Here is a 16,744-nt window from a genome sequence, read left to right on the forward strand (position 1 = left end):
AGAAGACAAGAATATTCATAATAATATGCATATATAAGAGTTTAAAGATTCACAGTATTAAAAACTCATTAATGTTGGGTGTGTGGGTGAAGGTGGGAGACAAGGGGAGGGAAGCATTGGCAGGTGGGGAAGATAAGGAGCAAGGGCAGGTAGAGAGGGCAGGGTGGGGAAGCAAGGACATCCTGCTGGTTGTGACCATTACCCTCATGCTGGTCTTCCCATCTCTGAGAGCAGCTCTGACAAAGCAAAAAGTAATTTCCTTTTCAAAGACAAATCCATATTTATTTGTTTCCTAAAGGAGACTTTAGGATGATATTTACTTGAGGTTTGTGGTGCAAGCTTCAATTTTGCCATGAAAGAAATATTGTCACAAGTAGGTAAGCTGAAATTCATCTAATGGCCATTATATGTAATTTCTTTCCAACTGCTTACTATATCAGATATAAAACAGCATTATAAGAAGCCTACCAGGCCTATTCCTGTGAATGCCTATCTGGTAGATTCTATATCTGATATAAAATATTATTACTAGCCTTACTTTTAAACTTACTGTAAATACTATGAAGTGTTTGAGAAGGTTACTGAGGTTACTGCCATGGAAATTGTCAAGTATAATGTCATACTTTAATCTGTGTAAAGGGCAAGGAAAATGCAGAAAGCCCACATACATTATGTGAGGTGGCTGAGCATTGTGTACCCCTGATGGTGGCTTATATCTCTGGTAACCTTTATGACCAGAGGAAGGAGGAGGGTTGGTAGACTGTTGTGGGCTTGTAGGGGTCTCCTCAGTGTTGCTTCCTCCTGTTTTTTTGTACTCTATTTTTTTTTTAGAGATTTTGTTAAGAGTGCTTTCATATGGTTGATCTGTCCATCTGTTTATTTTAACAATTTATTTTTTCTGTCTTTCCATCTGTTTCTGTTTCTCCCTATCTGTCTTTCTGTCTGCTTCTAAATATCTGCCTACCTGTACTACTAAAAAGATAAAAAAAAAATGTTGAATGTCAATATTGCATGCTTTTTCAAAACACTGAAGAATAGCCAATATCTTAATAGATATAAAATAATTTTCCCTACATAAGGCTCTATAAGAAACAATGGCAGCTACTCTTTATTCATTCCTTGAGTTACTTTTCCCCAGTGGCCATAGAGCTACAGCACGGAGGTGGAGGTGATGCTGTAGAAGTGAGCTGAATGTGGTGTGTAACATTGGCTTAGAGGTGATCAGCCTTTGGAGAGGGGCCGTAGCTGCCTCCCATTTAGGGACTAATCGAGTTCTGGGGAGGCGGGTCTGGCTGGCCTCTGTGAGACAATTGGACAGTTGGAGATTATGGTGGGAGATGCCTGGATGTGCCCTATAGATGTTTGTATGGTTGCCTCCCTCCAAGGGTCCCTTAAAGTTGTGTACACTCTGTAGGAGGTATTTCTTACCTTATCGAATTATGAAAATTTGCTTTCATTAATCTCACCTGTCAAAGTCACTGCTATGGAATGTCTGCCACTACACTGAACAATGTGGGCCGGGCTGCCACATGTATGATGATTTTTGTCCTGCCCTAAATTTAAGATCCGGACTTAGAGAAATGTTTAAGTGAAACTTTGAGCCAGAAACTGAAAGAGAATGAAAGGTGATGAAAAATATCCACTGCTTAGTAGAGTTTGAAGGAAAAAATGATACAGTAAAATCCCTCTTATCCGGCATCAATGGGACCGCTGACATGCCGGATACTTGAATAGAAGTGAAATTATGCCCACAATCACCACCCTACACTCACGCATCTTACCATAACAAAGATCAGCTGATCGCTGTGCCGCGCGTCGCCGCCCGTGCTGCCACCTCACACTCACCAGCACAGTTGTAGCATTGGGCCTGTAATTGTGACTCCTTCTGATCTTTTCAAGCTGAACCACTCGTATAACACTTTGTCCATCATTTCATTATGATGATACTGCAGTGTGTGATGATTTTCCACTGCCTTTGGGGTGTCGGTGACTTTCATGTAATCCCGCAACTTTTTCGTTTGGGATTTAATGTCATAAATAGTTGATGAGCCCACACCATATTCTGCCATTAGTTGCTGTCTGCTTTCACCTCTCTCTAATCATCGACAAATTTCTACCTTCTGCTTAAGTGTAAGCACAACACGCTTCCTCTTTTCTACAACTTTAGGTATGATGAAGGCGTCAGGTGATAAACAGTGCACATGCGGGACTGAGTCACTGAGTAAACACAGTGCAGTGGACCACAGGTGGTGCGAAGCAGTGTGCTCTGGTGGCGAGGGGACAAAGTATGCCTCACGCGGGAATTTTAATCAATTTTATGAGTACACATTGATTTTTTTATAGATTTTAAGGCTCGGGGAAAAATGTGCCAGATACTTGAAGCTGCCGGATACTTGAATGCCGGATGAGAGGGATTTTACTGTATTAGGGGTTGGCCTGGTGGCGCCCATGCTGGGAGGGGGTGCATTTCGGGCATCGCAGCGGGATATTGGCAGCAGCATTATGTGATGGGATATCCGGCTGGCGTTAGTCAACCCTTGCGAATCCAACCCTTCGTGGTATTCCTTCTCCCCCCTCATTAGGTCTCCTCCTGTTCCCCCCCCATGAAAGTGTAGTGGCCCCCAGGCTTGGAGGAGGGCCTTTGTTACACCATTTGGCCAAGTTTCCTGTTGGGTGCACAGCCATATTGGTAGGTTGGCTGATCAGGCACCACCTGTCTGGTGTGAGGCTTTGCCCCTCCTCCCCATGTGTAGTTGCAATGGTGGTTGTGACAGCGGTGGTAGTGGTGGTAACACAGTGGTCATATAGTGGTGCTCGCATGGCGTTTGGTGGCTCAAGAACTGTGAGATAGTGATCTGTGTAATACTCCAGCAAGTTTCTTGTTATAATCTTGTAATCAAAGGGCTTTTCATAACACAGTGAAGTGAATAGATGAGTACCCTGTTGTGGTTACATTAGCAACTTTTTGTATGTGTCATTGTATGAAGGACTGTGCCAGTAGTCAGTAACCTTGAAATGTTATTGAGGAATCTGCTGCACACACATTGTTATGACTTATGACTGAGTAAGTATTTAATGGTATAGTGATAGCATGGTTTCTTATCTTCACAAGACACACATGTGAGGTGGTGTACTCTTGGCAGCAGTGCAGTAACACACAGGACAAGATATTTTTGGGAAAATGTTATGTCTTGTGTAGCTGTGGTGTAGCACTTTGAGAGTTGGCTTATATCAAGACTGAAGGATATTATTTTATCCCTGCAAGTACAGTAGTGTGCTACAGTATTTTGTGCAATAATTGCCAATGGCTGTTATATATCTAGACCACGGTGATCTGTAGCTCAGTGAAGGCTTATTGATTTGAGTTTTTCTTTTCCAAGTAAGAAAAATATTTAGGCTTGGTGGTGGCCATAGAGTGGAATCATTAATCATAATGGGATCATTGAAGGAGTGGGGACAGAGGGCAGGTACACCTGGGTGGCAGGAGGCTCACTAATGCTTCCTGGCCAGGCAGGAGGCCTCCCTCCACCCACCATCAAGGATCATAAATTACTAGAGGTACTGGTAACACTGAGGAACAGTTATGAGTCCTGAGAAATTACTGCTGTGATGAAAATATAGGGTGTGTACTGCTTTACATAATGTGTAGTGTGTGTGTGTGTGTGTGTGTGTGTGTGTGTGTGTGTGTGTGTGTGTGTATAGACACATTTTGTTTATATTTTCAATGATGAAGATTGTGAGTGTTTTGGTTGAGGTTTCATGGATGACTATAATTGCTCTGAACATGAAGGGAACATTATATCCTTTATGTAGTTGTAATGGTTGCCATGTGATATATGTTTTTACAGTTTATTTCTATACATAAACCATGTATGCTTTCTTTTTAGTATATATACATAACATATTTAAGCATTAACTGTTGTTGAAAACCAGGCAAGCTATATTCATCATTTATTCATGAATAGTTCTTATTGTAAGATTTTTAAAGCATATTTGGATCAAATTTTATCATAAGAGCTTTAATGTTTTAGGCACCAATATGTTATTGTTTTATCTGATGACCCCCACAAGTTGGTGATGAGAAAAACAAACCACAGCATCATAGGTTGTAGCTTTGTACATCAAATTTGTTACAAGAATAACAGAAAGAGTGTTGACAGTATTTGTGTAATTACTGTTCATCCTTTGCTTGCAGGTGAGCATTTACTGTCTCCTAAGAAAAACATCAGCGGAGGAGACGTGACCCTTGACTCTGTGTCTCCTCTTAACTCTCCGTCCTTCACCCTCAATGAGACAGTACCAGACTTCAATCTTGACTTCAACCTTGATGAAGCCTTGAAATTTGTTGGACTGAACTGCTCTGAGACTGGGGAAACTGTCTGGAAGGTGAGTTGTCTATTTTGCAATAGATATTACCATTAGGAGATAATAGATTACTTATTAGCCCATTGGCTATTATGACTTTGCCTTATACTGAAGGAAATTGCCTGGTTGGATGACTGGAATATACTCATTTAAAAGGATGTTAATGCACAGTCAGTGAAGAGCATGGTCAGAAGCTATGAAAGTGTTATCTCAGCCCTCAGAGCCTGAACCCACCTCTGACAACAAGGAAAGCCCTGGTAAGGAGGAGGAGGACAGCGAGGACAGCTTAGACACCTTGAACGACACCCTGGACGATATGATCCAGGCCTCCCAGCTTCATCCTCAACACCCGTGCTCACTACAGGTAAGTGTCTGCCTCTCCTGTGCATGGTCATCCAGAATATAAGAATGGGAGGAAAGGAGACCATAAAAGACCAGCTGACCCACGCAAGGTGGCTCCTGGTCAATTCAGGGCAGTATGAGGTTCTTCCCTGTCAGAGCACCAGTGTAATATGTCATTTAAAATTAAAAAAAATTTTTTCCATGGTTTATTGAAAAAGAAGGGAATTGCAATGTGATATTAAATACAAATATTCCAGAATAAGCATTTTCTCATGTGTTAAGCCTGCATGGCAGACTGAACCAATTTAAGGTCATTACAAAGCTAGCTCAAATAAAAAGCACAGCCATTCCATCTCAAATTTTTAACTGGTGCTTTCTTTTGGGAGAGAACACCAAGTTTTTTTTTTTTTTTTTTTTTTTTTTTTTTTTTTTTTTTTTTGTGCATTTGACCTGGCTTTATATTTGTATGACAAGACAAGAAAAGAAACAAGTAAATAAATATAGATCAACAGATGCAAACAGTATAGTAATTTTGCCATACCAGCATCAAAAGTGAATTAATATTGATGACTAGATAGATAACACACACTATAGCAGTAGCGGAGCATAGCGTGATGAGAATGTCAAGGAACAGTGCGGCATTAACCAGTGATTTACAATGGCACAGAAACACAACCACCTTGGCGGTGCGGGATATGGAGTGATGGAGTCAGACAGACGGGAGTGGTGTGCTGTCATTGTTCAGTCTGCAGTCAGGTCATTACAGCGTGAGGTGAGGCGTGGGAGAGTGGCGGGGAGAGGAGAGGAGAGGGAAGGAGGAGGGTTGCGGATTTCAGTCAAGTAATGTCTTGGTGCCGTTTCGAACATTTCCTGCATGACAAGGTGAGCTTAGCGGGTCGTGACGTTCTGGGTTCCTCACTGACTGCTGTGTGTGTGTGTTCTGTCAAGGTAATTCTGCCGTGTTTTTCCCCTAATTCCCTGCGATGCCCGTACAGTGAGTGAGTCAAGTCTGGGTCTCCCATAGTGTTGTTTATTATATTTATTTTCTGGAGGAATGAACGCTTTGGTTGTTATTATTATTATTGCTAGTACTTATTCTACTACTACTACTACTACTACTACTACTACTACTACTACTACTACTACTACTACTACTACTACTGCTAGTACTAGTACTACTACTACTACGATTACGACTACTACTGTACTGAGGGAGCTTGATAGGAGGTGTGTGTGTGTGTGTGTGTGTGTGTGTGTGTGTGTGTGTGTGTGTGTGTGTGTGTGTGTTTGTGTGTGTGATTCACCTACAGTCATCTGCTGGTCACCCAGCCAGCCGTTACCCTACAGAAAGAGCTCAGAGATCATAGTGACTGATCTTTGGGTAGGACACCACACACCGGGGCAGCAAGGTCACAACCCTTCGGGTTACATCCCGTATCTACTTGCTGCTAGGTGAACAGGGCCTACACATTAAGAGGCTCACCCATTTGCCTCGTGTGTGTGTGTGTGTGTGTGTGTGTGTGTGTGTGTGTGTGTGTGTGTGTGTGTGTGTGTGTGTGTTACAGTGCTTGTGTTCACTCACTTACACAAGGCGGTTTTCTTATCAGATTTTTTTTTTTTTTATCTTTGTAATGCTGTAGTTGAACAATCTTGATGCTTTTTAGTAGTTCTTGCATCATTCGTGCAGGACTTCTTGTGCTGCTGGTGGATTGAATTAGCAGTGTTCAGGAGACAAAACGCATACATTTATGGCAGAGTACCCAGGGAGTGTATTTCACTGCAAAGTAACATTACAGAATATGATAGACGGTTTCCTCTACAAGCAAAGTGAGAGAGAATAGCGAGTGATATATAGACAGAAAGCCACAGCTGTCATGGACGATAATTACTTAGAAATTGAGGATGGGAAGGGAGACGAAAAAGATAATGATGACAAATGAGAAGTTGGCTGGCGGCAAGATTACACTTGTTTGCTTCTTATGCCTTCAAAACAAGACAGCTAACATTTCAGACACCTGTCCGTGAAAATATAGTCTTTGTAACTAAAAATAATCCAGCAAGATATTTTTAGCATCTATATTTTATGCTCCTGAAGTTAGTGGTAGCGAAACAAGACGAGTTTGTTTCTTATGCCTTCAAAACGAGAGATACAACATTTTAGGAAATAGCGGGTGATGGAATAAAATCTTCCCTATTGAAATTGGTACCATAAAATACTTTTAGCATCTATATTTCTTGATTCTGAAGGTGATGGTAACTTATAGTAGCAAAATAAATTAATGCATTTCTGAATCATATGTGGTTTGTTGCAGTATTGCAGTACCTAAGTGAAATGACACTTTGACTACAACATGGGGTAGCGAAAAAAAATGAATGGACAGACGGACGATTTTTTCCGGTCACGCGCCGAGAAACATCTACCTTATCTACTCTTGTTGGCATATTAATAGTTGCAGAATTTGCTCATGTGTATCAAGTGTTGCCCATCGAGTGTTGGTTCAGGTGCTGATAGCGGCAGTGATGATGGTGATAATGGTGATGGAAAGTGTGTTGATGGTGATGACGGTGGTGGTATGGTAACAGTGGTGATGACGGCGGAGAGACAGCGGTGTCGACAGAAATTGCTGCAAAACCGGGTCCCATTGGTGGAGAGGCTGCCAGATCGCTTTCACCACCAGATTCTTTACACATTCCTCTAGACTCCGATATTCATTAAGGTTTTATGATGCACCATCCATCTCTTCTTTTGTGCTTTAGGAATCACTGGGTTACTCTCTCAAGCCTCTTAGCAGCTTGGTGTAAAATATTCACCAACTGCTTGAAAATATCGGGACTCACTCGTATGTTGCACTGTTTGTTGCCACAAGCTTGGGGAGTTTGACCTCTCGAGTGCATCGGCATTCTCAAGTCCCTTTCACACGCTGGGGGATACATTGACTCCTGGAGACAGAAGTCAGTGCCACCACCACCATCACCACTACCCCTACTCCTACCCCAACCACTACCACCCACCACCACCACCACCACGCTGTCCTCGCTTCCTGCTTGGTGAACAGAGCTGCAGGATGTTCTGTGAAGCATCTGCTGCCCATGGTATATATGTATATATATATATATATATATATATATATATATATATATATATATATATATATATATATATATATATATATATATATAGGAGGAGGAGGCAGTAGACACCTGCCGAAACGATAATTACTCCCAGTGAGGTCTAAAGCACTGTTCAGGGGGTGCTGTGAACTTATCATTAAACCCAGCTGTGACCTCACTGAACGTTTCCCTTTGTGTCTCACAACACAAGGGGGCAGTCACAGCCTGCCCTCTAAAGACAACTCTCTTCCTCCACACAAAACTACAAGCACCTAATAACACACACACCCTTCACTCTAAAATTTTAAAATCATGGCGACTCCTACACCAGCCTCGGAGTCCCCATCTGGGGAGGGGACCATAAATGTCCCCAGGTCGGACTGCCTTTCTGTCGACGACCCTAAGTGTCTTGACATCCCCCTCAACTTTTTCTTCATTAACTTCTGCAACATTCGCGGTCTAAGATCTAATTTTCAATCTGTAGAACACCACCTCTCCTCTTCTAAACCTAATCTTCTTTTCCTCACTGAAACTCAGGTGTCTGAGGCAACTGACAGTAGCCCCTTTTCTGTTCCCTCCTACTTTCTCTATCCTCATTTTCGATCCAAAGCTGGATGCTGCGTTTATGTGCACAATGACTTAACCTGCTCTCTTGCCCACGCTCTTGAATCTTCCGAGTTTTCCACCATCTGGCTACGACTACAGAGTCATTCTCATACTAAATTTATCTGTGCTATGTACCTCTCTCCTAACTCCTCTGACTATAAGAAATTCTTTGACTACTTAACTTCCAAAGTGGAGCACATTCTGACCCTCTTCCCTTTTGCAGAGATCTCCATTCTTGGAGACTTCAATGTTCACCACCAGCTTTGGCTTTCCTCTCCCTTCACTGACCATCCTAGTGAACTAGCCTACAACTTTGCTATCCTGCATGACCTAGAGCAATTGGTGCAACACCCTACTTGTATTCCTGACCGTCTTGGAGATACGCCCAACATTCTTGACCTTTTCCTGACCTCTAATCCTTCTGCTTATGCTGTCACCCTTTCTTCTCTGTTGGGCTCCTCCGATCACAATCTCATATCTTTATCTTGTCCTATCACACCAATCCCTCCTCAGGATCCCCCTAAGTGAAGGTGCCTCTGGCATTTTGCCTCTGCTAGTTGGGGGGACCTAAGGAGGTATTTTGCTGATTTTCCTTGGAATGACTACTGCTTCCGTATCAGAGACCCGTCTTTGTGTGCTGAGCGCATAACAGAGGTGATAGTGTCTGGCATGGAGGCGTACATTCCTCACTCTCTTTCTCGTCCTAAACCTTCTAAACCTTAGTTTAACACAGCTTGTTCTCGTGCTATACATGATAGAGAGGTGGCCCACAAAAGGTACCTAAGCCTTCCATCACCAGAATCTCATGCACTTTATATTTCTGCCCAGAACCATGCCAAGTCTGTTCTCCAACTAGCCAAAAACTCCTTCATTAACAGAAAATGTCAAAACCTTTCAAGATCTAACTCCCCTCGTGATTTCTGGCATCTAGCCAAAAATATCTCCAATAACTTTACTTCTTCTTTCCCTCCTCTACTTCAACCAGATGGCACCACTGCTATCACATCTATTTCTAAAGCTGAACTCTTTGTTCAAACCTTTGCTAAAAACTCTACCTAGGACGATTCTGGGCTTGTTCCTTCCTCTCCTCCACCCTCTGACTACTTCATGCCACGTATTAAAATTCTTCGCAATGATGTTTTCCATGCCCTCGCTGGCCTAAACCCTCGGAAGGCTTATGGACCTGATGGGGTCCCTCCTATTGTTCTCCGAAACTGTGCTGCCGTGCTTGCACCTTGCCTAGTCAAACTCTTTCAGCTCTGTCTGTCAACATCTACCTTTCCTTCTTGCTGGAAGTTTGCCTACATTCAACCTGTTCCTAAAAAGGGTGACTGCTCTAATCCCTCAAACTACCGTCCTATTGCTTTAATTTCCTGCTTATCTAAAGTTTTTGAATCTATCCTCAACAGGAAGATTCTTAAACATCTATCACTTCACAACCTTCTATCTGATCGCCAGTATGGGTTCCGTCAAGGCCGCTCTACTGGTGATCTTCTGGCTTTCCTTACTGAGTCTTGGTCATCCTCTTTTAGAGACTGGTGAAACTTTTGCTGTTGCCTTGGACATATCAAAAGCCTTTGATAGAGTCTGGCACAAAGCTTTGATTTCCAAACTACCCTCCTACGGTTTCTATCCTCCTCTCTGTAACTTCATCTCAAGTTTCCTTTCTGACCGTTCTATTGCTGCTGTGGTAGACGGTCACTGTTCTTCTCCTAAATCTATTAACAGTGGTGTTCCTCAGGGTTCTGTCCTGTCACCAACTCTCTTCTTATTATTCATTAATGATCTTCTAAACCAAACTTCTTGTCCTATCCACTCCTATGCTGATGATACCACCCTGCACTTTTCCACGTCTTTTCATAGACATCCAACCCTTCAGGAGGTAAACATATCATGCAGGGAAGCCACAGAATGCCTGACTTCTGATCTTTCTAAAATTTCTGATTGGGGCAGAGCAAACTTGGTATTGTTCAATGCCTCAAAAACTCAATTCCTCCATCTATCAATTCGACACAACCTTCCAGACAACTATCCCCTCTTCTTCAATGACACTCAACTGTCCCCCTCTTCTAAACTGAACATCCTCAGTCTGTCCTTTACTTATAATCTGAACTGGAAACTTCACATCTCCTCTCTAGCTAAAACAGCTTCTATGAAGTTAGGTGTTCTGAGACGTCTCCGCCAGTTTTTCTCACCCCCCAGCTGCTAACTCTGTACAAGGGCCTTATCCGTCCATGTATGGAGTATGCTTCACATGTCTGGGGGGGTTCCACTCATACCGCTCTTCTAGACAGGGTGGAATCAAAAGCTTTTCGTCTCATCAACTCCTCTCCTCTAACTGACTGTCTTCAGCCCCTCTCTCACCGCCGCAATGTTGCATATCTAGCTGTCTTCTACCACTATTTTCATGCCAACTGCTCTTCTGATCTTTGCTAACTGCATGCCTCTCCTCCTTCCGTGGCCTTGCTGCACAAGACTTTCTTCTTTCTCTCATCCCTATTCTGTCCACCTCTCTAACACAAGAGTTAACCAGTATTCTCAATCATTCATCCCTTTCTCTGGTAAACTCTGGAATTCCCTGCCTGCTTCTGTATTTTCACCTTCCTATGACTTGAATTCCTTCAAGAGGGAGGTTTCAAGACACTTATCCACCAATTTTTGACCACTGCTTTGACCCTTTTATGGGACTGGCATTTCAGTGGGCATTTTTTTTTTATTAGATTTTTGTTGCCCTTGGCCAGTATCCTTCCTACATAAAAAAAAAAATATATATATATATATATATATATATATATATATATATATATATATATATATATATATATATATATATATATATATATATATATATATATATATATATATATATATATATATATTTATTTATTTATTTATTTATTTATTTTTTTTTTTATGCTTCGATGAATAGAGTGTTGGCATTTTTGAGACAACTCCCATATATCCTTGAAATCACACCTGTCTTTTTTTAATCTCTTATCACACTTTTCTTACGTAACCTTCCTACGGCAAAGGTTGGTTTGTATCGTGTAGGTGTTCAAGATAACTGCCTTATGCTTCGAAGCCGTCATGTGAGACACTTTACAGTCATTACGATAGTTTTGAAAGGCCACAAGTATGATTAGTTGTGCTTCCATGCGTTTTTTTTTTTTTTTCCACTGATAGAGCAGAATCCTTATTAAATTATAAATAGAATAATGAAAAACACACTTGCAAACACAATAACCTTCATTGTAACCAGTTAAAGTTATAGAGATAAGACGCTGAAGCATTTGAGAGATGGAGACCTTTCAGACACACACAAACACACACACACACACACACACAGCAAATCACATACATGACTCCATTTTGTGTACACTTAGCTAATCTGGAAATACAGCCCATTCCAGCCCATTCCAGGCTCATTCCAGTCCCTTATCTTATTACCCTGTTCCAGTTTATTCCATCATTTTTTTTTTTTTTTTTACCTTTTTTACCTTGTTCTGCTGGGTCTGTCTGGCCTGTGTTTGGTTCTGCTGGGTCTGTCTGGCCTGTGTTTGGTTCTGCTGGGTCTGTCTGGCCTGTGTTTGGTTCTGCTGGGTCTGTCTGGCCTGTGTTTGGTTCTGCTGGGTCTGTCTGGCCTGTGTTTGGTTCTGCTGGGTCTGTCTGGCCTGTGTTTGGTTCTGCTGGGTCTGTCTGGCCTGTGTTTGGTTCTGCTGGGTCTGTCTGGCCTGTGTTTGGTTCTGCTGGGTCTGTCTGGCCTGTGTTTGGTTCTGCTGGGTCTGTCTGGCCTGTGTTTGGTTCTGCTGGGTCTGTCTGGCCTGTGTTTGGTTCTGCTGGGTCTGTTTGGCCTGTGTTTGGTTCTGCTGGGTCTCTGTTTAGCCTGTGTTTGGCCAAACAGGCTACCATTATTGGTACAAAGGTTACACTGGAATGAAATTAGTTGAAAAATATACTGCATAATTATTGGCAATGAAAAGATTGTGTGTTGAAAAGATAGTGATGAGGGATTCCGGGATGTGTTTCACTGTACAGAGTGGTGGCTGCCTCTAAGTGTTCGGGAGCACCTTACATGGCACCAAGAGGTAGTTAGTATATCCTCACCTTACAAAAAAAAAAAAAAAGTTCTTGACCAGACATGGGCATCATTATAAATTATTATGATTTTATTTTGATTATGGTCTGGAATACTTTTTTGATTGATTATATTATGATTAGTTTTAGCTATTTTTATTGTGGTTATTTTTTTCTTTTTGTGCATGATTAGGATTAGATTATAATCACATTTCTCTGTGATTATTTATAAAAAGATAATAATTAACAGTGATTAAGTACAATGCCTAAATAGGCAGCAAACTACATCTCTTAGGAGCACTGTTCCATTTTTGAGCATAGCAATATAACCACTTAAATCACTTTCTAACTAATGGTATCAAAAACATACATTGTGTGTAAGAGGTTTTATTTGATTTTGCTATACAGTACATAATACATTACTTCTATGAATTTATTTCAGATCATGATCACAGACTTTCACAGCAATAAGGAAAACAAAGTATTTCTCTTTGAAAAATATAGAACTTGTTATACACATGATTTCTTATAGGCTAGGTTATTTCTCATGTAATGTCTTCTTTACTATATGTTGATTGCACTTGATAAACATCAACTCCTCAAAGCGAACATCGGTCATTCTGCATCGTTCAGGACAAAAGACTTTCCCAGCAATGGAGAAAAGTGTCTGATCTGGAGCCGATGAAGCTGGGATGCACAGATATTGGAGCCAGTATAGTTAGTTGAGGCAGTGTTGACTGATTCTGTTCTCAGAAGAGAAGGGGATCACTGTCATCCTCTGTTCTTGGTTGACTCAGGTTGGATTCTACTTGTGATACAGTTGATGTTAATATACAGTGGGAAGAGCTCGTTGATGCTGATGGTGTCATGAATCTGAACACCTTGCACTTCTTTGTAGGGGCCTCCTTATTTTCTTCAGTGGTAGTAGGCATAATTTCATCTACTGTAGACTTCAGTAGGGATTTCATGAACATGACTTATGGTAAGCTCCAGTCCATCTTAAAGCATGGATCTAGGAAAGAAGCCAGCCCAAACATCTCCATGTCTTCATAGATCTTCAATCTTTTCTCGATTGAGCTTTTGAGAGTAGTAATAATCTTTGACTTGTATGTCTGTGACACTTGATCAAGCTCATCGTTCAATCCACAAATGCATGGAATTACTGTGCTTGACATTACAACATTCTCTCCCTGACACACTAGAGTTGCTACTTTAAATGGTATCAAGATGCCTGTTATTTCTTTGATGAGATTAAGTTCATATTTGGTTAGCTTTACTGAACAAGCTGGGCTGGATCAGTATTCAGAAGGGAGCGAATCATCTTGTTACTGCTATTCCATTGGATTGCGTTTTTGGCCTGAGGTCTGCTTTCACCTTTGAGAATGTCAGATGCCAGTGCAGAATGATGAATATGTGATACTAAACATTAAGCAAAGAAACCACAGTGTCAGTAGCAGTCAGTGGCAGGTTCTCCTCAACAATGCCTGAAAAAATTGTTGAATTCTCCAGGGAAGCAAGGAAACCAATTTCATTACCTCAACTCTGCCTCATAAAGTTATTGATAGAAACTCCAGTGAAGCAAGGAAACCATATTGTCAGTACCAGTCAGGCTCTTAAGGCTGAAGAACACACACACACACACACAAACACACACAATTGATCGTTGTCGATGTGTTCAGTGTGTGGCACATGGATGCGCTGGAACCAGGGCAGTGATGGCGATGAGGCTGGCAAACATGAACAGCCAGGCCAGGTACACCACACCCATCATCTGTGGGGACAACACTGCTCACACAGTGCCGTGGTCAGGACAGAGAATTCCCAGCACCAATGGGGATGAGGGTGGACATCACAATATTCTGCTTGTCGCTGGCTTAGCATAAGGGAGGAGTGATGATAAGGAGGCTGTCTTTGATTCATGCCTCTGTAGTTCATGGGTCACTCAGTATAAAGTTACATTAGCTGTGAATTTAGTTTATTTATTTATTTATTTTTTATTTACTTTTTCTGTAAGAGGGCATTGTGGTCTAGGGCAACAAAGTGGTAATAAAAAAAGGCTCACTTACTCGTGCATCACTCGGTGTAAAGTTGCATTAGTAGTAGAGGATATTTCAAATGATCTGTTTAGTCTAAGGCAAGAGTGACGGTGAGGAGGAAGTGATGAATTAATGCCTCTATAGTACACAGGTCACTCAGTTGAATTAATAACAGTAGTGGTCTTAACATTATAGCAAATTTTCATTATAATTTCTTTAGCATAAGGCAAGAGTGATATTGAGAGGAAAGTGTAGTTTTTAGTAGAGGCAACATGAGGTTAAACTAGCAATAGAAGTTTTTAACCATTCATTTATAAGGCAAGGGAAGTAGTGAGAATGAAATGCAGTTTTTGTCTAATGCATTATGAGGTTACATTAATAGTAGACATTAAATAGAAATAATAATCTTGGGAGTAAAGGAAGTTCTCAGTCATTCATTTATCATTAGGCAAAGGCAGGTAGCACTAAGAAGACAATCCTGAATACCTAGTTCAGTTAACATGAGGTGACAGTTCTTCTGACAGGCACCACGGGTGAAAACATGGAGGTGGACAACAGTGTGGAGATCCCTCTCAACAAGGCTACCATCCTGCAGGGACACCAGAGTGAGGTGTTCATCTGTGCCTGGAACCCAACCACTGACCTTGCCTCAGGGTGGGTGCTCTCTCTCACACACACACACACACACACACACACACACCACATATAACAGGTGTGACTCTCTGGAAAACATGAACACATTGAGAAAGCACAAATTAGTAGATACGAATAGATATAGACTTGTTCATTCATTCATACACATACGTATTGCTCATGATCGTATCTTCACTCCCTTCTCTCACCCCACATCACCAATCCTTCCTCTCCACCTTGCATCCACTTTGCTCACCCCACGTTATCACTCCTTCTCCATCTCATCTCACTCCACACATTCACTCCTCGACAGGTCAGGAGACAGCATGGCCCGCATCTGAAACATGAATGACAGCACCACCTCCCTGAACCAGCTTGTTCTGCAGCACTGCATTCAGAAAGGAGGCACTGAGAGGTTCCCAGTAACAAAGATGTCACTTCCTTAGACTGGAATGTAAGAGTCTGTCCTGTACTAAATTGCTAGATAATTTTGAGGTCATTTGGGGTTGGAGGTTGTTGGAAGGAGACTAGTGTGGGAAGAGTGAGTGAGATCTGAAGACAGTGTGTGGTTAGGTTAGTGGGGAGAGTGAGGAAGACATGGAGATGAAGTGTGGAGGAAGAATAGAGAAGGACGAGGATCAGAGAAGTGATTGTTTACCACTGCAAGAAGTAGGAGTGACTCGCAAGATGTCTAAACCTGTAAGGGAAAATAATGTATCTTTATCAATCAACCAGGCTGGCAATCATACTCAGTGTAGCCCAGACAGATCATCACACACACTCATACACACACACACACACACACACACACACACACACACACACACACACACACACACACCACACACACACACACACACACACACACACACACACACACACACACACACACACACACACACACACCATGCAAACTTTTAGACAAGGCATACCACAGAAAATGGAAAATAAGGAAACAAGATGATGATGATGTCAGGTTTTGCAAGATTTTCAGCAAATTAGAGAAGGATTGAGAAAACACTGAAGACTGGAAGTGAATGTAATCAGCCTAAAGCCCATTAACCTTGACACCACCTTTCCCCTTCCCTTGCAGTGTGACGGCACCTTGCTCATCACAGGATCTTACGACGGTTACACCAGAGTTTGGATGACAGACGGCCGACTAGCCTCCAACTTCGGCCAGCACAAGGGTCCCGTATTTGCCCTTAAGTGGAACAAAAAGGGCAACTACTTCCTAAGTGCTGGAGTGGACAAGGTGAGGAGTGTCATGTGCTCTTGTATCTTGAGGAGTGCGAGAGGATGTGTGTGAGATTGTGTTGTGTTTTGTTCATGGGTGATGGGGGTACGTGCCAGGGGGGAGGGGGAGGGTGCAGGTGTCGTTGGGGTGTGTGGTAGTTGCTCTCTCTCTCCCCTCTCTCCTCTCTCCTGTTTCTCACTCCCCTCTTTCAGAATCCCAGTGAGTCATTACATCTTCCATTTTTCTCCTCTTTCATCCCCTTCAGGGCTTGTAGGGAGTCTAGCCTTGAGCTTCTAGTGCCCTGGTAGTCCCTGAAGGAGCGTGAGGATATGATTTCTAG

The 16,744-nt window shown here is 42.1% G+C and overlaps 1 protein-coding gene across 7 annotated transcripts in view; it reads left to right on the plus strand.

Annotated features, from left to right (window-relative positions):
• LOC135100626 (uncharacterized) overlaps window positions 1-16,401 on the plus strand; it is a 97,200-nt gene extending 80,799 nt beyond the window's left edge. For 4 of the 7 annotated variants that reach the window (XM_064003687.1, XM_064003684.1, XM_064003686.1 and 1 more), the window contains exons 4-8: window positions 4,196-4,386; window positions 4,580-4,729; window positions 15,059-15,188; window positions 15,481-15,621; window positions 16,261-16,401. In XM_064003687.1, the coding sequence (XP_063859757.1) occupies window positions 4,196-4,386; window positions 4,580-4,729; window positions 15,059-15,188; window positions 15,481-15,515 (506 nt within the window). In that variant the 3' untranslated portion in view covers window positions 15,516-15,621; window positions 16,261-16,401. Of the gene's footprint in view, window positions 1-4,195; window positions 4,387-4,579; window positions 4,730-15,046; window positions 15,189-15,480; window positions 15,622-16,260 lie in introns of those variants that run through there. The other 3 variants (XM_064003688.1, XM_064003689.1, XM_064003690.1) reach the window with 3 other exon arrangements.
• Window positions 16,402-16,744: the final 343 nt, after the last annotated feature.

Source organism: Scylla paramamosain, chromosome 5 (assembly GCF_035594125.1).
Source record: "Scylla paramamosain isolate STU-SP2022 chromosome 5, ASM3559412v1, whole genome shotgun sequence".
In the NCBI taxonomy this organism is placed as follows: domain Eukaryota; kingdom Metazoa; phylum Arthropoda; class Malacostraca; order Decapoda; family Portunidae; genus Scylla; species Scylla paramamosain.